The sequence below is a fragment of the Cervus canadensis genome, chromosome 30, assembly GCF_019320065.1.
Source record: "Cervus canadensis isolate Bull #8, Minnesota chromosome 30, ASM1932006v1, whole genome shotgun sequence".
In the NCBI taxonomy this organism is placed as follows: domain Eukaryota; kingdom Metazoa; phylum Chordata; class Mammalia; order Artiodactyla; family Cervidae; genus Cervus; species Cervus canadensis.
Window position 1 is genome coordinate 40,256,972 of NC_057415.1, and position 24,464 is coordinate 40,281,435.

General features: G+C 44.5%; 1 protein-coding gene across 1 annotated transcript in view; it reads right to left on the reverse strand.

The window, feature by feature from the left end:
* Positions 1–20,646: 20,646 nt before the first annotated feature.
* The window catches only part of BRINP1 (BMP/retinoic acid inducible neural specific 1), a 187,551-nt gene continuing 183,733 nt past the window's right edge, over positions 20,647–24,464 (reverse strand). Inside the window, exon 8 of the mRNA XM_043453745.1 lies at positions 20,647–22,705. Coding sequence (XP_043309680.1) covers positions 21,565–22,705 — 1,141 coding nt within the window. The 3' untranslated portion in view covers positions 20,647–21,564. The remainder of the gene's footprint in view (positions 22,706–24,464) is intronic.

Genomic DNA, 24,464 nt, shown 5'->3' on the forward strand with positions numbered 1-24,464 from the left:
TAGGGAGATTAACCACAAAACTCAAGACTGTACATTTAATTAATAGCAGAAGCAGGGCTCAAAATTCAAACTGTCTGATCCTCTCAGCTCAGTGGTCTTTCTATATGATGTACTTTCTCCGAGTCTAAAAATATGTATCAGCCTCAAACAGAGTTATCTGGTCAATCCACACCCGTGCTTATCTCAGGAATTAAACACTGAAATTCAAGAATAACCAACAAGCACTAAGGCCCTTCCGAGTATCTACTGCACTGCCTGGAAAGATATTTGAGATAATCAGAATGCAGTCTGGCTTTCAGGCTTGTGGCAGACAGTACCGCATGGTATTCAGGGCAGATTTGTGTTGGTTGACTGGGCTTGAATATTACCTGTATCACGTATCAGCTGTGGGAACCTGGGCAACTTATTTGATATCCCTGCGCATCCATCTGTGATTATCTGTAGGAAAAAAAAAAAAAAAAGTAAATTCTATCTGGAAAATGCATGGAAAATTACCTGGCACAAATGAAATATTCAATACAGCTGCAATGCTTGTAACATAACCAGAAGTAGTTGGCGGAATGTCATAGGAGATAGTTAAGCACTTGTCTTGGCTTACAAGGCCGTCTCCTCTGCTGGGTGAGCTGCGTCTGTTTGACCATGACACCTGTGAGCTTCTGGACATACACAATGCCAGCATCCACCCATCCTCACCCTGGCCACAGAGTAATAGATGGTTGCTGATACATAGCCTAAGCTGATTTCAGGACCCAGTTGCCTCCAACAAAGGTGGCAAAAGTACATTTTGGCCTTGTGGTTAAGTGAGCTTCTTGTTCTGCCCACCAAGCCTTTTCATCTATAAATACAAGATATGACCCCACTTTATTCCAAATAAACCATTTGGGGAAAAAGAGCTGTTAAATATTACAAAATGCTAATGATAGTTTTAACATTTTGATGTTGATGTTAAAAATGAGTTCATTACAGAAAATACTTACAAATATGAAGTAGAAAATAAAAATCACCTTTAATCCTACCAACCATAAATATGCCACTTTATTTTAAGGTGTTTCTATTGTATTTTTAATGCACACACACATATATTTATGTTTAGGTACAATATGTCTATAATATATTTAGCACTATGGAGGGGAGTGAATCGGGGAATATTTGAAAAGCTGTTTAGCTGTATTACTGCCCAACTCCACAGAAGAACCAACTAAAGGAAACATTTGCCAAATAGTAAATTATCCTTTGAAGAAAAAGTCTTTAGCTTTAATGAACAAACACAAAAGGAAATTGTTTATATGCTGATGGCCCTTTTGGAATCGCTGAAGGAGTTTGGGAACACTGCCTTTTAAACAAGTGAAACCTTCTAGTCCCCCTGAAGTCTTATTCCCACCATTCATTTATTTAGAAAATCTTTTTACTTCTATATAACACAAAGTTATGTTTCCGTCCAGCCTGAATTAGTGGAGTCTGAATTAATGAGATTTGCCTGTGTTCAATTCAGCTTCTTCAAACATGTGTTCCCCCTGATAAAATCACTTCGGATGCTAGAACAAAACAGTAACAATTTAAATATGCAAGGGCAGAGTGCCAACTCTGAGTGTACCTTAAGAAATCAATGAGACACCATTAAGGCTTTAAATCTTGCCCTGCAGCTAGGAGGTGAGTGGGTTGTGTTTCAGCTTGTCTAAGCAATTCCAGGGCACAGGCTTGCCATAGAAAGTGCCCCTCAGGCTCAGGGTCGCTGGAGGTACAACTTGGGTTTTGTTAGCAAAAGTCTTGCAGCAAAAGATGCTCAAGCAAGCCTCAGGGCAGGCCCTTCCCACGTCTGGGTGACACTTTGATTTGGTACAGATTGAGCATCAGACTGGTCTTTAGTGGAGCGTCTGGTTCCAACCATCAGAGTTGGTGAGGGATCTAGACACCAAATCCGGAGTGGATGTTAGGGATAGTGGGGAGCCAAGCAGAAAAGGAGCAGATGAAGGTTGTGGGAAAAAGGAGGAGTGGGTGGGAAGGAAGAACCAGAGTAGATGCTTTTGCCTGCAAATAAGAATGAAAGTGTTAGGCGTGTTAGGTAGTTAGAATGGGAACAAGGAGTCCAAAATAGCAGTGGCTAAAAGACAAAGGAAGGGAAAAGCCCACAAAAATAGAACAAAGGAAGGTCTGAGAACCTCAGGTGAAACAGACAGCCCTCCTGGCTAGCCCAGTTTATACAGGGCAGGCTCAGGGGGAAGGGAAAAAACATTTAAAAAGAGGAGCCAAAATTGAGCCACCCTCCTCTTTTGGGTCGGCTCACCCTCACGCCTCGAGAATGTATTTTCCTTTGCATGCCAGATAAAACTGAGCTGTAACTGAGCTGTAACACTGGTCCACCGTTCCAAATTTTTGCTGCGGTGAGACAGAACTGAGGAAGTTACACTCCCCCAGACAGTCGCACAGTCGTGTCCGACTCTTTGCAGCCCTATGGACTGTAGCCTGCCAGGCACCTCTGTCCATGGAATTTTCCAGTAAGAATACTGGATTGGGTTGCCATTTCCTCCTCCAGAATGACCCAGAAGTGGACCACTCCCTCATCTATACCTGACTTTAACCTGCAAATGCTTCTCTTCTTCTTAGGATCCATATTTGCATTATTTGTGAACATGCCCCACTTCCTAAAACTGAGAGTAAACTCTTTGAGGCAAATACTTAGTTGTGATATCCCCAGAAAAATAACGTAGCAACTGAGACACAACTAATGGCTAATGAGGTTCATTTAATGAACAACTGAAAGAATAAAACTAAGACACAGACCTGTCAAGTCTCAGAACAGTCTTTTTTTTTTTAAGTCCATAAAAGGGGAGAGAGATGAAATAGGTCTAGAAAGTGGTTGACATAGCCAGATCTGAGTATCTGGCTGCATCCTGATATGATAGGGAGCAATTTGAGCACAATTAAAGGCTTATGCTTATCTTAAACATCAGGCTTTGGGAAATAGTCCTGGGTCTGAAGGGAGGGGAGTTGCTTTCCTTAAATAGGTGGTGTTAATTAAGTTCAATGAAGGTTATGTGGGGCTTTTTGCATTTTAAACATCTGCAGTACCCTACACCATTGAGACCCTGAGAGCTGGAAGTCAACCTTCAAAAGCACAAGGTTTACATTGGAGTCAGTGTAGAATGGGGTCAGGAGAATGTATCCCGGGCACCAGGGCCACCGGGAATTCCAGCCTCGGCTGCATCACTTACTTGCTGCATCACTTACTAACCTTCAAGACACTTTCTCTCCCCTACTCACTGATTCCAGACAGACAGACATCCACTACCAGAAACAAGCTCCAGACCATGCTCCACCTCCTCACTTATTGCTCACATGGAAGTAGAGTGAGGGTTCTAATAGTTGTTTGGAAGAGTGAGTGACCTTTCTTCTTTGGGATCTGCCTTCTCACAAAACGTGCACTGGTCTTCTCAATGTAGGAGAGCAAAATTTGCCACCCCAAATGGATCCTTGGTGTGAGAATTGTTTGGAGCTGGCTATATTTAAGAAACAGATGCCTTAAGAAATTTTTCTTTTCACCACCCCCACTCCCTTAACTGCCTAAAAGAATTTAGATAGGGAACCTGTACCAGAAAGAGAGCTATTACCAAAGACAACTTCTTGTTACATCAGAAAGTCTTCCCTTCATGTCAGGGCAAACATTTGTTTTCTGAACAGTTTTTCTTCTCATCTCTCTGTGAATTGTCTGTCTCTCATTTGATGTCCCAGACCCCTGTCTCATTTTCCTTAGCTCAGGATGGCATATAAGCCTCAATTGCTTGTTTACCTAGGGTTTCATATTCTTATGGGGTCCTTGAGCATACATGAGTAAATTTGTTTTTCTCTCATTAATCTGTCCCATGTTGATTTAATTCTTAGACCAGCAGGAAGAGCCTAGAAGGGCAGAGAAAAACTTTTTTCTCCCCAACACTGACATCCCATATACTTGGGATGGAAGTTTTATCTTCAAGGGGAGAGATCTATGGCTGCTGAGTGCTGTACGTGATTGCATGGACATATCTGTAATACAGAGATCTATGTTATCATGCACACCTAAACCATATCCTCCATCTCTCCATTATCAGTGTGACAGGTACTATGTAGATTTTTAATGCCTTAACCACTCTCAGACTCCACTGATTTAGAATGAAGGTGACATTGGACCCCCAAAACAATATCCAGGAAAGCACTTGATCTCAGGGAGCCTTATTTCTCATTCACACAATGGATATGCTAGTGCAGGCTCTCCCCAAGAGTGATGAGGAATAAAGAAGATGATCAGAAGAGAAGTGGGTGGTTGGTTCAGGGTTGCCTGAGATGGCCCCAAGGCTCATGATTCACTAGAAGAACTCAAAGGATGCAGAAGTTGTTATACTCACTAATTTATTACAGCAAAAGGAGGCAGATTAAAGTCAGCAAGGCAAGGGTGCATAGGATGGAGTCCAAGAGAAACAAATGCAAGTGTCCAGGTATCTGCTTCCTGCGAGTTGCATGGACACTTTAAATTGTCCCAGCAGTGACATCTGACAGTGTGGGTGAAGTGCTGCCACTCAGGGAAGCTCACCTAAACCCTGGTATCCAGGATTCTCCTAGGATCAGTTATGTAGGCATACAGCATCCGCGTGACTGACCTCAGCTACTCTGACTCCAGGTCCTCAGAACAAAAACAAACATTCACCCTCCCTAAATCACATTTGCTAGCAAGAACTATATGGTCAAACTGGCAGCATATCTCAAGGCCCCAGGCATGTGAAAACACTGATCAGGCAAAATATTCCAAGGGTTTAGAGCTCATCTCTCAGCAGTTGGCAAGAGCCAGGCCTGAGGACAGGCCTTGGAAATCTGCAAGGTTTGAGCAACCCAAGTAGCCAAGTTAATCCTTTCTTATGTGAAGGTCAGTCATAAAGGACCAAATTCATCCATAACCTTAGGTTTCTTAGTGTAAAGAAATGATAATAAGGAGGTCTGTGTTTCAACTAGAATATTGCTACCCCAAAGAATGCTGTGAAAACGTTCTGATGGGGGAAGGTTCACCCTTTCCTTTTGAGGCAGCTAAGAACAGTGCCAAGTACACAACAGTTGCTCAAGTATGCTAGATCAAAGACAGAACAAATGATGTCAGTAACACGACCTTGGCTATGAGAGCTGGTGTGAATCTAGCTCTTCCAAAGTCCCAAAGTCAAAGACCCATCTTCTGAAACTCAGTTTCCTCTTCTGTCAAATGAGGATGGCTGTGCCTGTCTTTCTTTCAAAGTCTTTTTGGAGAGTTAGAGATTTGAATCCATAGCTCGATAGCAGGCAGGTGAGTAATAAAATGATCCTGCCTCCCTGAGACACAGACAGATGTCAACCCATCCTTGGGAGACCCATGGCTTACCCATGACTTTATCCCTTCTATGCTGAATTGGCATCAAAACAAACCAAGGTGGAATTTAAATGAGATCATCAGCCCAGATCTTGGCTCTGGCAACTGTGAGAAATATGCCTTGATCAAAGCCCAAACATCTTCTAATACAACAGGGTTTCCTTTTCCTACTCTCAGCATGACATTTCCATCCAAGTTCCTTCTTATCAGATGTCTGAAAAATACATATTACACCTTCAAAAAATTATTTTTTAATCAACTTGCTAGAGAGTTCCACATATAATAAAGCTATTATATGGCAGCATATCCCAGCTGCTGCAAAGAGTTCCTTGCAACATGACAGATTTAGGTCAGTGTCATTAACAAACATCCAGATTGATGTTGCCAGTTTGATGATCACAGAAGATGGCAAATTCCCTTCACAGGGGGACAGAGGCAAAGCGGATTTGTCATACTAGATCATTTTCCCCATCCACTGGCCTGGCCAAGGCAGAGTCCTGAACTGGCTGCTTCTGGAGGAAGGATGTTAAATATCTACATGGTCTCTGAGCAGAGAACATCCAGTCTTTTCACTCCTGTCCTATATTATGGACTGATTGCTTATACCCCCCACCAACCCTCCGATCTCAATTCTGTCTTAAAACCTCATAACTCAGTGTGATGGTATTGAGAGCTGAGGCTTTGGGAAGGTGATCAAGTTTAGATGAGCTCATGAGATGAAGCCTCATAGAACTGTGTGTTAGTTGCTCAGTCATGTCTGACTCTTTGCCACCCCATGGACTGCGGCCCACCAGGCTCCTCTGTCCATGGGATTTTCCAGGCTAGAATACTGGAGTGGGTTGCCATTTCCTTCTCCAGGGGATCTTCCTGACCCAGGGATTGAACCCATGTCTCCTGCATCTCCTGCATTGCAGGCAGAGCCCCACTGAACCATCGGGGAAGCTGATAGTATCCTTTACAGGGATACTAGTCCTATGACTAGTATCCCTGCATAGAGAGGAGTCCAGAGCTTTCGCTTTCCTTTATGTGAAAAGACCCAACAAGAAGACAGCCACCAGTCAACCAAGAACAAGATTCCCACCAGGCACTGAGTCTCTGGCACCTCGATCTTGAATTTCTCAGCCTCCAGAACTGTGAGAAGTAAATGTGTGCTATTCAACCTGCCCACTTGGTGCTATGCTGTTATAGAAGCCCAAACCAACTAAGACACTCTGTGTCTGCTAATGATGCAGTGTGAGACCCTGGCTAGGCCTTTTCTACCTCTCTGGGTCTCTGTCTCTACCTGTCTGAAACAAAGGAGACAGCACATGGGTAATCTGTTTTTTTCATTCAACAAATACTGAGCACAAACCTGGTACCAGATGTTATCCTGTCACTTGGGATGTAACAGAGACCAAGATGAATACACCCCTCATGCTGGTATAGTATCTTCTTAGCTGTTCTGCCTACTCATACCTAATGGATATTGGGCTTCTCTGGTGGCTCAGTGGTAAAGAACCTGCCTGCCAATGCAGGAGACACAGGAGACTCAAGTTCAATCCCTGGGTCGGGAAGATCGCCTAGAGGAGGAAATAGCAACTCACTCCAGTATTCTTGTCTGAGAAGTCCCATGGACAGAGGAGCCTGGCAGGCTATAGTCCATGAGGTCGCAAAGAGTCAGACATGACTTAGTGACTAAACAAAAATAACAATATAATGGATATTAGTTTATTTCATTACATAGAGCCATGAGATGTGTTACCTGTTGTTTCTTTTTTCATTATATTTTCCTGAGTTACTGTCTACCTGATTAGCAGAATGACTATTGCTCTCTTTAATGGAATTCCCGCCAACAGTCTCTTGGATGCTGCTTTAATCCTGCACACATATGGCCTGGGTAAATGAGGCAGAAGCCTTGTCCTTGGACTCTACTGACCACCACCCAGCGTCTTTTATCTGGAGATGTTCAGAGGAATCCTGCATGCTTGGACAGAGTCACACGGAGATCACCTGTGTACATCGCATGCCTCAGGGCCTTCACAAGGCAGAATGGATACCCCTACATCCCAGCTGTCCCTTCTCCAAGTCATCTCAGTCAGCAGTTTTATCAAAGGCCCTACTCCCCATGGGGAAGCAAAGTGCAGGCTTGTTCTCAGACAATCCGAGTCACCATGTCATCCCCCAGAGAACCTGTTCTCTCTTCTCACCAGGATCCTGTCTCTCTCCTCCTGCCCCAGCCTCATTCTTCAATGGAGCCTATATCAGCCTGCTTGGGCTGCCACAACTCAATATACAGACTAGGCGGTTTAAACCACGGACATTTGTTTTCCCACAGTTCAGGAGGCTGGAAGTCCAAGATCAAGGAATGGGCAGATTCAGTTTCTTCTGTGGCCCCTCTCCTTGGCCTGCAGAAGGCCACTTCTCCCTGTGTTCCCACACGGTCTTTCTTCTGTGTTCATACGTCACTCACTGGTGTTTTTATGTGTCTACATGTTTCCCTCTTATAGAGACACCAGTCAGATTGGGTAGGCCCACCCTAACAGCTTCATTTTAACTTTACTACCTCCTTCCAAATACATTCCCATCCTGAGGTGCTGAGGGTCAGAGCTTCACCATATGAATTTGGGGAGACATGATTTAGCACAGAACAGCCAGCATCACTACCAACTACTCCCCAAGACACCATGGTGAGACCATGATGAGACAGGTCCCCACGCAGCTCTGCGGAGTATCCTGTCTGCTGACCTCCCCCGATGGTGTCTTCTGCAGGATCGTCTCTGAAACCGGAGGAGCGGCTGGTCCTTCAAGGGGTCAGAACTGTCTTGAAGGTCGAATGTTGCATTCTGTCGGTATTCTCTGTGAATTCTCAAAAGGATTGTCACAGTGGGTGGTGACTTCTGTTCATTTGTGACGAGCCCATATTCAAGAAAACAAGACACAGTTAATCTCTTAATCAGGAAATTCTGCTTCATTAATGATAAGACATAATAATAATACTAATATTTATCTTTTGTTTACTATATACCTGGTGCTTTAAATGCATAATCTCCTTTAATCCTCCAATTTCAGGAGGTCATTGTAAGGATCAGAAATGGAAATGTAAGCAGATAATCCACTTTCAGAGGAAGACTAGAGAGGGATAAATGTTTATTTTCTTCCTACTATGTGCAACAAGAGAAGACTCTACACATGTACATCACCAGATGGCCAACACTGAAATCAGATTGATTATATTCTTTGCAGTCAAAGATGGAGAAGCTCTATACAGTCAGCAAAAACAAGACTGGGACTTGACTGTGGCTCAGATCATGAACTCCTTATTACCAAATTCAGACTTAAATCAAGGAAAATAGGGGAAACCACTAGACCATTCAGGTATGACCTAAATCAAATCCCTTATGATTATACAGTAGAAGTGACAAATAGATTTAAGGGACTAGATCTGACAGACAGAGTGCCTGATGAACTATGGATGGAGGTTAGTGACATTGTACAGGAGACAGTAATCAAGACCATCCCCAAGAAAAAGAAATGCAGAAAAGCAAAATGGCTGTCTGAGGAGGCCTTACAAATAGTTGTGAAAAGAAGAGAAGTGAAAAGCAAAACAGAAAAGGAAAGATATTCCCATTTGAATGCAGAGTTCCAAACAATAGCCAGGAGAGATAAGTAAGCCTTCCTCAGTGATCAGGGCAAAGAAATAGAGGAAAACAATAGAATGGGAAAGACTAGAGATCACCTCAAGAAAATCAGAGATGCCAAGGGAACATTTCATGCAAAGATGGGCTCAATAAAGGACAGAAATGGTAGGGACCTAACAGAAGCAGAAGATATTAAGAAGAGGTGGCAAAAATTCACAGAAGAACCATACAAAAAAGATCTTCAAGACCAGATGATCATGATGGTGTGATCACTCACCTAGAGCCAGACATCCTGGAACATGAAGTCAAGTGGGCCTTAGGAAGCATCACTACGAACAAAGCTAGTGGAGGTGATGGAATCCCAGTTGAGCTATTTCAAATCCTGAAAGATGATGCTGTGAAAGTGCTGCACTCAATATGCCAGCAAGTTTGGAAAACTCATCAGTGGCCACAGGACTGGAAAAGGTCAGTTTTCATCCCGGTCCCTAAGAAAGGCAATGCCAAAGAATGTTCAGACTACCGCACAATTGCTCTCATCTCACATGCTAGTAAAGTAATGCTCAAAATTCTCCAAGCCAGACTTCAACAATATGTGAACTCTGAACTTTAAAATGTTCAAGCTGGTTTTAGAAAAGGCAGAGGGACCAGAGATCAAATTGCCAATATCTGCTGGATCATCAAAAAAGCAAGAGCTCCAGAAACACATCTAGTTCTGCTTTATCAACTATGCCAAAGCCTTTGACTGTGTGGATCACAACAAACTTTGGGAAATTCTGAAAGAGATAGGAATACCGGACCACCTGACCTGCCTCTTGAGAAATCTGAATGGAGGTCAGGAAGCAACAATTAGAACTGGACATGGAACAACAGACTGGTTGCAAATAGGAAAAGGAGTATGTCAAGGCTATATATTGTCACCCTGCTTATTTAACTTATATGCAGAGTATATCATGAGAAATGCTGGGCTGGAGGAAGCACAAGCTGGAATCAAGATTGCTGGGAGAAATATCAATAACCTCAGATATGCAGATGACACCATCCTCATGGCAGAAAGTGAAGAACTAAAGAATCTCTTGATGAAAGTGAAAGAGGAGAGTGAAAAAGTTGGTTTAAAGCTCAACATTCAGAAAACTAAGATCATGGCATCTGGTCCCATGACTTCATGGCAGATAGATGGGGAAACAGTGGAAACAGTGGCTGACTTTATTTTTCTAGGCTCCAAAATCACTGCAGATGGTGATTGCAGCCATGAAATGAAAAGATGCTTACTCCTTGGAAGGAAAGTTATGACCAACCTAGATAGCATATTAAAAAGCAGAAACAACAACAACAACAACAAAAAAAAGCAGAAACATTACTTTGCCAACAAAGGTCCGTCTAGTCAAGGCTATGGTTTTTCCAGTGGTCAAGTATGGATGTGAGAGTTGGACTATAAGGAAAGCTGAGCACCAATGAATTGATGCTTTTGAACTGTGGTGTTGGAGAAGACTCTTGAGAGTCCCTTGAACTGCAAGGAGATCCAACCAGTCCATGCTAAAGGAGATCAGTCCTGGGTGTTCATTGGAAGGACTGAGGTTGAAGCTGAAACTCCAATACTTCAGCCATCTGATGTGAAGAGCTGACTCATTTGAAAAGATCCTGATGCTGGGAAAGATTGAGGGCAGGAGGAGAAGGGGATGACAGAGGATGTGATGGTTGGCTGGCATCACTGACTCAATGGACATGAATTTGGGTGGACTCTGGGAGTTGGTGATGGACAGGGAGGCCTGGCATGCTCTGGTCTGTGGGGTCGCAAAGAGTCGGATACAACTGAGCGACTGAACTGAACTGATTCTGGGTATTTTATCTCCGTATGTGTGTGTGCTAAGTCACTTAAGTCATGCCCAACTCTTTGTGATCCTATGGACTGTAGCCTGACAGGCTCCTCTGTCCATGGGATTCTCCAGGCAAGAATACTGGAGTGGACTGCCATTTCCTACTCCAGTGGATCTTCCCAACCCTAGGATCGAACCTGCATTTCTTACGTCTCCTGCATTGGCACGTGGTTCTTTACCAGTAGTGCCACCTCTGAAGCCCATTTTATCTCCATAGTCTTTTTAAATCCTCATAACAGCCCTATTGGTGGGTGTTGATACCTTCCTGTAAGAATGATGAAACCAGCCTCAGAGTGATGAACCAACTTTCCACACAGCTAAAGCTTGGTGTGGGCCAGGGTTCACCCTCAAAGGAAGGTGACTGCAGAGTTTGGGCCCTTAACCACTATTATGAAGAGGCAGGCAGGTCAGATGGATTTCTCCCATCATCATTAGGCTGACCAGAACTTTTTATGAGATAAGTTCTTTGCAGTGGGTCAGTTCCTGGGCAAGCACTTGGTTCAGACACAGCTGCTGCAGGCTATGGGGTGATGGCCATTTAGTTGAACTTCACCTGGTATTGGGAGGATGAAGAAAGCAAAAGTGAATGAGAGAGAGTCAGTCCAGTCAAACAGCATCAGGTCAGCCGTAATGACAGATGAGGAGGGCCAGCCCTGTGGCTGAGAGTCTCAGGACAGAGAAAGTCAGAAGGGGAGGTTGGGAAACAGATGATACATGAATTCAGGTACAAGAGCAAGCCTCCATGCATTTACGGAAGGGGTGGAGGCGTGTCCCCCTGCCTCCCCAGCACTCTCAAAAAATGTAGGCTCTCCTTTCTTCAGACACAGGGGAAATGAGGCAGAAGAAAGAGACAGGAGCTCAAGACATTAGAGCAGGGGCCCACGTACTGGGTTCCAAGCATGAAATGGGAGAGCAGCCGGGCCGACCGGATCCAGTGCATTGATCCCATGTTGTCGTCCTTGAAATCCTGCAGTGGCTGCCACTTGCTCTTAGGATAAAGTCCAGAATCCTCATGTGAGTTGCAGGACCCTTCATCACATGACTACACAGGCTCTTACCTCCCGCCACTCCTCCTCCCCATCCCCAGTTCATTCCTCTTTCTCTCTCTCTCCCTCTCTCCTTTTCTCTCTCTCATCTCCAGCTGACCTGAACTATCTGCATGAACTGTTACTCCTCATGGAACAAATTTCCTTTCCTCATCGTTCAACTCTTACTTATCATTCAAGGCTCCCATTAAACGTCAGATCTTCCCGTGCTTTCCATGACTTTCTCCTTTCCCTGTCCAATCTAGGTTTAGGGGTTCATGCTGTTTACTGCCATTGCATCTTACACTTCCCACTCCTTAACACGTATCGCACTTCAAAATTAATACCTATCTTTCTCTCTAAAGGGTAAACCCAAACTTTGAGATTTATCCGTTGACTGAGTGAATATAGAGTTGAACCCTGACACCTTCCATCTCTACTAAGAACAATATTCTGACTTTGAGACGGAACTTGTAGGGGGTTGTCAAGTGGCTGCAGCTATAGGGAGAGGCAGGAGGCCCATGTGAGCTGGGAAGCAGACAGGTCCTGCTGGCCTCAGCTGCCGTATCCACATTCAATGGAGTGGACTCACCGAGTCCTTGGCCTGCAAGTCTTTCTTAGCACCTCATTTCTACAGCATTTGAAAGAAAATTTTAAAAAATATCTGCTCTGTATTTTTTCACTAATTTAGACTATTTCCCCCTCTGCCAGCCTTCTGTTCAACTGAACCTAGCAGAAAACTCTCCTCCCAGGTGCTTCCAATTTGCAGGTGTCCCTTGTGCTGTGGGTGGGGTTTTAAGCAAAAGTTTGGTCCTTTTCAGGAGGCAGTACGTTAGGCAGCCCTTAACGTACCAGCACGGCACTCACTCTGCTGTTCCTGGCTGGGTTGCTAAGCAACATTCCTGCTTGCCTGGAAATGGGGTGAGGCTGGACCAGGCTTTGTCAGAGAGGATGCTGGGAATGGCCACCGCTTCACTTCATTACGTCTCTTACAAACTCAGTCTTCCATTGTCTTTTTTGCTTGATTCCATTTTTTCCATTGAAAAATGATATCTTCTTTGATTCTGCCCTCCCCCTGTGTGTTTTGCCTGTGAACTTTTGGAAGCTAGAGCTTTGTCTAACTCTTCCACTGAGCTCCTATGCTAAAGGTGACAGCTGAGGAGCCCCATACTTAACATGCGGAAGCCAAGGGGCCTGATGGGGCCATGACTCCAAGCTGCAGTCTTGAGCCAGGCCATGCCCAAGCGAATCACGAGAGCCAGCTTTTACTGAGTACTTAGCACTCAGAGAGTGTAACTCTCACGTACCCAGAGAGTTCTAGACAGGCCCTCATCTGCACTAATTCACAGAAAGGGTGGAAATCTGGCAAAAGAAACGTCCTCATGGCAACTGGATGAGTTATTATTCTCCCCAATGGGCAGATGAGGAAACACCAGAGAGGCTGAGTAACTTTCTGAGGTTCCAGAGGTTGTAGAAGGAATCAAGAACTGAACCTCTTTAGTCCCTAGATCCCACGCTGTAATTGTTCCATCTTACTGCTTAATTTTGTGCTGCTGCTGCTAAGTCGCTTCAGTCGTGTCCAACTCTGTGCGACCCTACAGATGGCAGCCTACCAGGCTCCTTCGTCCCTGGGATTCTCCAGCCAAGAACACTGGAGTGGGTGACCATTTCCTTCTCCAAGGCATGCATGCAAGCAAAGTCACTTCAGTCGTGTCCGACTCTGTGCGACCCTACGGACAGCAGCCCACCAGGCTCCTCCGTCCACAGGATTCTCTAGGCAAGAGTACTGGAGGGGGTTCCACTTCCCCCTCCAGTTTTGTGCTAAGAGAGTAAATTATGAATTTAAACTTTAGTTACTTACTTTTTGGTGCCCTGATTTCCTCACCTGTATAATGTAAATAAAAACAGCTCTCCCTTAGGGACTCATGAGACTGAATTAGATACGTGTGAAGTACTAGGACATCACAGAAGAGCAGTAAACACCCCATGCCTTCTTCCCTGTCCTGTAAATGTGTGCTGAATTGCATTTCCTGAGACCTCACAAGATTGACTTTACAAGGTTAGAAGGTGAAAGGGGCATTTATTTACATTCCTCTTTCCATATACATTGCTTGAAAAGTCACGTGTAGATGTGACTTTGGGGTAAACATTTAAAATTCTTTAATCACAGCAGAGATTATTTATTCTGTTTTTCTGTCTTTGGATCACTGTAAGAGACAGAAAATTGGTTTGCATGTTATATGGCCAAGAATGACAATTCTGGGACTTCTAGGATGGGGGGTACAAATAGTTTGAGAAAGTGGAGTGACAGCAGGAAGATGAACAAGGAACAGGGAAGATGTCTTTACAGGATCGCACCTTCTATAGAGTCATTCTCCATCCTCCCCATAATCCCAAAGATCCCCTCCAGCCCTGTGGGGGGATGGCCATAGGTAGATTTCAGGGGTCTTGGATCAGACTGACTCAGACCATGTTGAAATGTAGGAACTAACCCAGCTGGAGATCAAAGGCCTCCTCTGTGTATGCTAGGTTTGGACTATGGTTTTCATCTCCTGCTCCCCCGCCTGCATATTTCACTCCCTCAGCCCTGATCCCAGAGAAAAGTAGTGCACAAATCCATAGCACTTTGCCCAAAAATATGGTGGGCCTACCTAGAGCCAAAAGGCTTCCCTGAGGAGTTTGGGCAGGAGGATGGGATGCATCTGGGCTCTGTGACAGATCCTGCTCTTTGGGATGGAAAATCCGCCCCAGACACACTTTCCTCCTGGGTCCCTGCTGAGGCTCTGTGATTCCAAGAGTCGGTACATTTAAAGCTATCTGGGTGCCCTTGACTCTGGCTCACGGAGGAATTGAATGGTTCTGTAATCAAATAGTGGTGCCAAATGCCTTTTAAGGTCTGGATTATTCTTACAAATAACTTTGCAAGGCCATTTATTTTCACTTATTGGGGAAACTGTAGCATAGTTAAGAGACCTGTTTTTTGGAGACTGACACATCATCATTCCAACCCTAGCTTGCCATAGGCAAGTTTTTTCATCTTTCTAAGACTCCATTTCATCATGTGTAACCTGAAGTGATAATTAGACCCACCTCACTAGGTTGCAGTGAAGTTAAGTGAGTAACTTGCATCAAATTCTTACTGTAGTGTTTGACCTGTAAAATGAGCCCCATTGATGTTAGCTACTATTATTAAGAATATTACTTTGCATACATATCTATCTAAGTGTATTTTTATTTATATCACTTATTTAACGAACTTATACGCTTCCTATATGCCTCAAACATACATAATTCTTATCACAGTCATGTTAGAAAGAACCTATTAAGAACTGCATTTTTACAGAAGAAACTGAAGCACACAGAGGTTAAATATCTCAGTGAAGCAGCGTAGGTAGTTAAGTGGATGAGCTCTAATTATTTTCTCCTGTCTCCAGGCTGTACTCTTAGCTACAGCCCTATGTTGCCAGTGATTTTCTCATGTCAGGGATAATGTTGACCGTAACAGTTAAATCACTCACCTGAAAATTGTGGGATCCAAGTTCTAATCCGAGGTGTCTAATAATTCAGGAAAACCCAGCTCCTGGGTCTAGGTTTTAAGCATGGCATCCTTTTGCACATCAACAAAATGCTAGGTGATGTTATTATTAATTTATAATTACATATCCTGCAATTAATACCATATAATTAACCATCCCTTGGCAGGGTTTATAATCGCCCTCTAATTTGTAAGAACATTACAGTTTCCTCACTGGTGCAAGCCTGTGGCAGAATCAGACCAATCTTCCATCCCCAGTTAAGGTTTACACAGATCATTTGCCATCCTTGATGACATTAATAGGAAAATGTAGACCTGCAGCTTGTGGACCCCTGCTTTCCCTTATCAGGCAGCTCTGACGCTTTTATTAAAAAATTGTATCAAAGCCATTTTCTTCCTGGCACAAAGGGGTTCCAGGTAGAAGTTTCATTGCGACTATGACATCTTGAATGAGGACAGGCTCCTTATTCATTCCGGGGGTGGAGCCGGTGCAGTTTTGGTGAACACCTACCAAACAAGTTTGGGAGTGGAGGTCAGATACTCAAATGAGTAAATTTGTGACTTGTGAAGCTCATGTCTATTCCAAGCTATTTAATGGAGAGAGGTTTTTTTGGTAACTGATTAATACTTTAAATGTTTGTGTTCTTCCAAAATTAACATGTTGAAATCCTAACCCCCAGGGTGATGGTATTAGGAGGTGGGACGGGGGGGGGCGGGGTTAGGTGATGAGGGTGGAACCCTCATTAATGGGATTTGTGCCCCAATAAGTGACCCAGAGAGCTCTCTTGCCTCTACTGCCTTGTGAAGACAAGTGGGGAGCCAGTCCTTTATGAACCAAGAACTGGGTCCTCACCAGACACTTGAATTTGCAGGGGCGCTGATCTTGGAAACCCCAGCCTCCAGAAATGTAAGAAATAAACGTTTGTTGTTTGAGCCACCCTATCTATGGGATTGCTGGAACAGACTGAATCGAGTAGGACAAACACTCTTCTTTCAATTTCATGTGCAATTGTACCAGGTTCAGGGAACTGGACTCTCCACTGATGATGTAATACTTACCAATGCATGCCTGCTCATCCTCTAGCCAAGCTCATGACTTTCTGGTTTAGAGACCACTTTCTTTTAGTTAGTGCTTACACACAATGCATCTATTTAATAAATTTAGGATTTAGTAGGGGCTTCCTGGTGGCTCCACTGGTAAAGAATCTGCCTGCAATGCAGGAGACCTGGGTTCAATCCTTGGGTTGGGAAGATGCCCTGGAGAAAGGAAAGGCTACCCCCTCCAGTATTCTGGCCTAGGGTCATCCATGGTCTATACAGTCCATGGTATATATGTTGGGTTTCATTAATGTGACCGTAACTGTCATTTCCATTAAGGTGTTGACCTGTATGTTAAACACTGCCTTCCCTGAGGGCAGGGTTCAGCTGTATGAACCACATTAGCTTGATATAGGATCCTAGGCCAAAATACGCTTGAGACCGGGAAAAGGGAGCTAAACCCATGCTCAGTGTTCAAGACTTTCAGGATGACTTTGGGTACAACTCCTCATCGCTAAAGGGTGAAGTTTTAAATTTCATGAAATACAGGGTTGAGACTAGATTAGAGGCACTTACTGAAGGTTTGTAGTATTTTAGAATGTTCAAGAAAGATTATTAAGGGATCTGTGAAATATTCAAAAGTGTATGTGAAGGTACATTTTACATTTTTATTTGGAAAGAGTCCAGAGCTTTTGCATTTCTCAAAAAGATCTGTAATTCCCTTCAGAGTGACTATGACTTTTGAGGTGATTTTCTCCCCATGGGATCAAAACGGTCCCATTCCATTCCCCAAATCCATCTTGATCTGTGTGTTGTTGAGAGGAAAGAGGGTTCCAAACCCAAGCAGTCAGAGACTGTACTGCCTGCCTTGTGCAGAATGCTTACTGTTAGATGCAACACTGAAGTGAGGAACAGCTTTACACCTGTCATTTCAGGCTCTGATCTTGATTTAAAGAGATGGGGATATTGAGACAGGAGAGTTCATTTAGGTAACACCTTCTGTCTAGGTCCTTGGCTTGGTGCAGCTGGAGCCATTGGTATTACCCTGTTCTCAGGCAGAGAGGGTGCACTGCCTAGTCTGAACTCATTATAACCAACCAAAGATTTGCATTGATCTTCAACTGGAAAAAATGCCCATTAGAGACAATTTTGGTGACATAGAAGAGAGAGAATATTTGCATGTGAAGTTCAGTTCCCTATTATTATGGTTGATTCTTTTCAATATCATGAAAAAGGTTGCTTCTTGTTTTGGCTGGGAGGTTGGACTGGATAATCTTTTACCATGAGATAGTGAAAAGGGAACTGTGATCATGATCAGTGTGCACATTTTGTAGAATAACTTTGAGTGTAACTTCATCTCTGAAGGTTGAAATTTTACAGACCTTTAATGACCGCTTTAGCCCAAAAAGTCCATAGTTCCACGTGTCCACACTTCTCTCCACCCTGCTGTTGACCGTCTTTAATCCTACTGTGTTTGTCTTAAAGTCTATGTTGAATGCTATTAATGGTACTACGTCAGCTTCCTCTTAGTTAATATTTATCTAGGAAACCTTTATGCATCTTTTTATTTTCACACTTTTTTACCATTACTTTTACAATTTGTAACTTGTAGTCTGACCACCTCTTTTTACTGAACAGTTTTGTCCAAGTACATTTATTGTGATTATTTGTGTAGTATGTTTTGTTATTATGTCTATGTGTATAGCTATTAATATTTTAATGAATCTTTTCTTTCTCCTGTCTGCCTTCTTTTTAACTTGAAAGAATGTCTCCCTATTAACTTGAAAGTTCTACAATCTTCATCTATTATTTTAGGGGTTCATCATTTCTCAAGCTTTGACTCTATGACAGCTTCCCTCAATCATTTATCACCATCTAGTGGATCCATGTTATTCTCCTCACTTTCTTTCCAAAAAGAATGGGGAATAGGAGAAAGTGCTCGTCATTGAGATAATTTTATCATCATAGACAACCCAACAAAGTACTCCACATTTAAAAATATATTTGTGCAGATGGATAATCCCAGAACCTCTTTCCTTCTATTGTGTCAACTTGTTTTACTTCCTAATCTTTCTTCCACTTTGTGACATGCAGTCTCTCTACAATTATGATTTCAATCAGTGAAGGGAGCCTTACTGTTAGCATGACCTCTTGTTGCCCTCCTCTTTGAAGGGGGCAGATATGCCAGGGTCCAGAATTTTCCAATGATTTTATCTGATAGCTAATTAATGGCCTTCTGTGGTTTCCATGGCAATGCCACGCTTTGCTGCCAGGCTTATCCAACGGGGCATTCTGTTCACTCTTTTGCCTTAGCATCAGCATATTAATCAGACAACATAGGTCCTTGGTTGTTGCATCAAACTGGTTAGATGCTAATTGAATTAAAATCTCACTTGAAGGCTTCAGGCTTCTCTTCCCCAATAGCTGGAGGGAACCTTGGTAGCTCAAAGAGTTGGACCCAAGCAGAAGGTGCCTGGAAATCCCCAGAACTTTGTGTCCTTTTATAAAATATTTTCCTTTCACCTTTGAACAAATATTTTGATGTCTGAATCTCTCTGTCCTTGAAAATGTTTCTGATTTCCCTGCCCTTTCCAATCATTAGACATTGTTTATTCTCTTTGTAATATGATATGATGTAATTACTCAGTAATACTGTCAAGGTAAAGAGAAGAAAACTTTCACACACACACACACACACACACACACACACATGGTTGGTGAAGTCTGGGGAAGAGCCTTCTTGTCATTTGCCCAAATCCTTTTCATTTTCAACACTCAGAATTAACGTGTCCATCTAAAGGCTGTACCAACCGCATGAACAGAGTCCATAACTTCTCCAGGTTCCTCTCTGCGTGTCTGACCCATAGCAGCACTCATCATGGTGTACTGTAAGTATTTATTTTTTATTGGTTCATATGTCTTTCTCATTAATGTATGAGGGGCACAAAAAGCGTAACCCATTTCCTTACAGATCTCATTTCCCTGGCATGCCCCATTCATCTCCCAGGTGTTGAAGAGGGACTTCCCTGTGGTCCAGTGGTTACGACTCCACGTGCAGAGGGTGTGGGTTGTTGAGATGTTTGATGATTTACTGAACTGCTATAAAACCTTCTGCTTGATGAATAGCTGCTAAGTGACTTTTGCATGAATAATTTCCAACCTAAATGAATGCTGAATCTGCTCAAAATCTGAGGTCCAAACAACTATGATGGTGTGAAGCACACATTGTTAAACTGGTATCAAAATACATGCTAATTCATACTAAAAACTGGAACATTTGGAATTTCACTATGGGTAAAAAAGGATATAACTTCCCCCCTCCACACACATACGTAAACTAGATAGTTCTTATGTGTTGTATGCACTGAAGCCTCCTCCGTTTATCTTAAATTATACAGGTGGGGATGGGGGTCATGTTTTCTTTGAGTCAAAGTGTTACAGACTCTGGTGAGCCCTGAGATGGTTTCTGTATTTTATCTATGAAAGCACTGACATGAGAAATGTACATTCTAGAACTGGAACCAGTGAGTGGAAGGTACACAGATGCTGGTAAATGTGTGGAAGAACCATCTAATAATTAGATCTGCTTAATAACATAAGCTGGCATGAGCGCTACTGATGCCCTTCAGTAAAAGAGGAATCCAAGGAACATGGAAGACAGAACTACATGGGTTTCCTGTCCCAGGAATGAGCCAGTTAGCCAATAGGGGTGATGTCCCAAAGATTTGCACTGGGCAGACACCAAGACCAAAGGAGTCCTATTTTCTCTTCCAACCCTGACCTGTGTGATCCTGTTTCTCTGCCAATTTGGAAATGAAGACTCAGATGCTCAAAGCATCTCTAGCAAGTACCACTGCAGCAAGAAGATAAATGCAGAGTTCCTGAAGGCTAAGACATGCTTTCTGCCCCAATCCTCTACAGATGTGCTTTGAAATGAGTTCTCTTCCTTACAACTCTCCTTTCAATTTAAACCCCAAGTCCCAGACAAGGCTTCTCAGAGATGCCCAAGAAGTGGCAGCGTTAGTGTATTTGTGTGTGTGTGTGTGTATTCTGAGTTAAAGGATCATGTTTTAGATACCTACTTGGGGAAGGCCTGGCAGACCAGTGCAATTTTAAAACCCACCCTATTTTATTTTGACTTTAAATCAAACTAAAAGATGCAGAGCGCTTCCAGGGACTCTGACACCATTTCTTTTTGGAGACAGTAGTTGAAATGGGTTTCTTCATTAAAAGAAAAAAAGGGCTATCAAAACAACCTGAGACTGAAAACTACTTCATCCCTTGGCAGCTCAGTTGGAGGGGTAAACACCACCGTGGCCAGCCTGATGTTAGAAGGAGCGCGGCCAACGGGGTCAGAAGGCAGGTTCACCTCACTGTTGGGCCAGTAACCACGTGTAGCCTTGGGCTTGCCATTTCTCTCTGAGGCTAGTTTCCAAACTCAATCAAGGAGGTCAACAGGCTGTTATCAAAGGTTTCTTAATGGTTTTAACACCCTGTGGTTATGTGAATGCCTCTCCCCCAGGGTCCCACCTATTGTCCGGCTTCAGTGAGTTTCAGTTTATTCAGTGTGAGAGACGCTATCTGGGCAAGACAGTGCTGTCACGGAATCTCCACCCTCATGTGCGGAGGAGTCAAAAAAAAACCACAAGGAATTCAGCATAAAGAGGGAAGAAATCATAACCGAAGAAATATCTTCTTTATCTATGTCCATTTCCTCCCACGAGGAAAAATGGCAGTGTGGGTTGTACATTACATATAGCTTTCTGTTTCCCGTTTCATCTTAGCACCTGCATAGCAGAGATCTTTACAATTCGTTGCATATGCTCTCTCCCATCCCCCCCAATCAATACAGCACCTGAGGCCTAAGCAGCACCTCCCTCCGAGCTCCTCCCCAGACTGAGACCCTTCCTCACGACAGAGTATAGAAATAACAAACATGCCCCACGGTTTTATACAGTTGCTAGAACGTTTTTTCGTTTCCAACAAATGAAGACTTTTCCTCCTTTCCTTTGAATAGTAATTACACTTTACAAATGTGCGTTTGTTTTGCTTCGCTTGGTTCTGTTCAGTTTGTAGAACAAAAGGGAACGCCCGCGGCCAGGAGCCCGCGTTAGCAGAGCTTGGCTGTCATCTGATCCGACTGTTTGAGGATCTCGGTGTTGTAGAGGTCCAGGGCGTGGTTCACCCTGATGATCTCGCTGTTGGTCAGTTTCAGGCGGTGTTTCAGCATACAGGAGAACAAGTCCAGCTGGGGTTTTCCCGGGGCTACAGGGGGGGCCAGGCGATTGATTCGGTCCCGAATATCCAACAGGAGGAGCATGACGGACGAAGAGGAGTAGAACTGGCCGCCCTGCGTGTAGGACTGGTTGACCTGCTGCACGGCGCTGCGCAGGAGGTCGGCGTTGAACCTCAGGCTGTACCCGAACACCTGCACATCCGAGATCTTGATGTAGAACTGCCTCTTGGAGGGGTCGGACAGGTCCACCGGGCCCTGGCCAGTCTCATTGCGCAGGAGGGTCGGGAGCCGAGTCCGACTGCGTAGGTAGATGTGGACCGTCTCGAAAAACGTTTTCCACCGGTTGCCCAGCAGCAGAGTCCAGTTGTAGCACTGGCTGTTCTGGAGGCGGATCTTCTCCCAGCGCGGGTAGCCGAACTCGCCGAAGGGCATGTTCCAGCCCTCCGAGTGGCTCCCGCTGAACGGGTTGACGTAGACGAAGAACATGGGGTCCAGGCTGCTGTTGCGCATCTGGCAGATGCGCATGGACATGCCGATCACCATGTGGATGAAGTCCATGCGGTTCTTGTTGCTCTTGAGAGTGAGGGACAGGCGCTTGCGCCACCGGGGGTCGAAGAAGGTGTCGAGGCGGATCTCGTTGCTGATGAAGGTGGTGTGGACATACAGGCGCGAGTCCATCTTCTGCAGCAGGTACTTCAGCTCGAGGTCCTGGAAGTCCAGGTCGGTCTCGAAGCTGATGAACTGCTCGCTGCGCTCCGAGTCCACGTTCTGCGGCTCGCAGCGGCCTCGGTACAGCTTGTAGCCCTTGTTGCAGGAGCCGCAGAGCGAGATGTTGGCCAGGCTGCACATGGCGCAGCTGTTGTTCCCGCCGATGATGCAGGGGATGGGGCGCTGGCACAGCGTGGTGCTGCCGTGGCACACGCAGCTCCTCTGGCTCTCGAGGAAGGTGCCCCAGAACCCGTTCTCGTTGCAGTAGAGAAGCGACTGGACCCTCGCAAGCCACTGCTGAATTGTCCTGGGGGACAGAGGGGAGATGGAGAAGATTAGCCATCATGGGTGGGCTTGTGGTTCTCCAGCTGCTCCTGCAAAGTGGGGCAGGGTGGGGCAGTTATCACAGGAAGGGCGCTGAATGTCATTTCTAGGAATGGCAGCGTAGCCCTGGGTAATGTCGCAGACCAGCTATATGACCTTGTACTTCACCCTTCTAATGTTCAGTGTCCTCGTGTGTAAAAAAGGAAGGGGATGGAGTAAAAGTGTTCTTTGAGGTCCTCCCAGCTTTCTACATCTATTATTCATTCATCTCAAAGATGCTTGATTCAGAAAATTAAAGTGTATAAACTCAAAAAACCCTGCTGAATGACAACAGCTTGTAGAAAGTCGGCAGTAAAGAAGAATTGAGGGGTTATTTCTTTTAATCTACACCTGATGTTTCAACCCTCTTCACAGATTCCTCCCATTCCTCCCATAACATCCAAAAACTTCAGCAAAAAACGAATTCTATCTTATATTACTCTGGAGATCATGGCAGTGCTTCCATACTGATGATCTCACGTGATCCTAACACTGCAGTTTCAAAACGTATAAGAAAAATGCTATTTCCCCATTTTTCTCCAAAATTTCAGTTCAGTGAAATTTCCATCACAGTACGGATGTCTAGGTCCCCCTCCCCACAGCCCCTCAACACTTTTATAAACGAACCCAAGCCTGTCCCCAGATTCCAGCCTCTGGAACATTCCAATGAAGACAGATACTCAGTCAGATAAGAAGCAACAGAAAAATAAGTTTTTTTTAAAAAAAAGATGTAAGACAGTCAGCTTAGCGGCCTCTCATCTTTCCTCATTTCTGTGCAAGTCCCCTCTTGGCCGTCTTCCACACTAAGAATAATTCCTTACATGTGTCTAGCACTTTTTACCCTCCCATTTCTCACTTGAGCTTCACAACACCACCCCCAAAATAGCTTGCGACTTGAGGTCAGTCTGAGATTGCTTTGAGTCCCGGCTCCTCCACTCCTGAGTCCAGGGAATGCTGGCGGTTTCCCTCATCTCCCTAATCACTCCTCCCACACTAGGCTGTGGTAAGGATGGCATGAATTTTTACGTGAAGTCTTAGCCCCTAACTCGGTAGGCATTAGGGGCTCCATAAAAGTTAGGCTCTTGTTATTCCTGCCAAGGGACTCTCAGCTCCATTTTCTAGACATGGCAAGAGAGGCGAATAATACAGCGAGTGGGAGGAACCTCCCGGCTCGAAGCCGAGGCTTTTTTTTTCAAACAAGAGTCAAGGAAGCATTTCTTATGGCTGTCGAGTGCCGCAGTATACTGATGGTGAGGATGACAACGGCGGCAGTGGTTCCCGATCCCCCATTTTTTATTTTATTTTTTAAATTTTAGGCCATGCTGTGCGGCCTGCGGGATCTTAGATCCCCAACCAGGGATCAAACCCATGTCCCCTGCACTGGGAGCCTGGAGTCTTATCCGCTGGACTTCCAGGGAATCCCCAGTTTAGAAAACTGGAGACAGAAGCCCTTCTGCATTGTACTGCATCTCTGGTAGGACGTGGTAGCGATCCCGCTGTTCTCTCATTTCCTCTGCCCAGCCACAATCGCCAAGCCCAAGAACCAGGAGGCAAGCAGCGCAGCCTAATCCTGAAAGGCACGTGTGCTGGCCCAGGCAGAAGTTAGTTCGAGGCTCCGCTCCGTAACCAGGAACAAGTCACTTCATGTCTCTGAGACGCAGTGTCCATATGCAAAAGGAGAATAATAAAGCCTATCTTAGGCG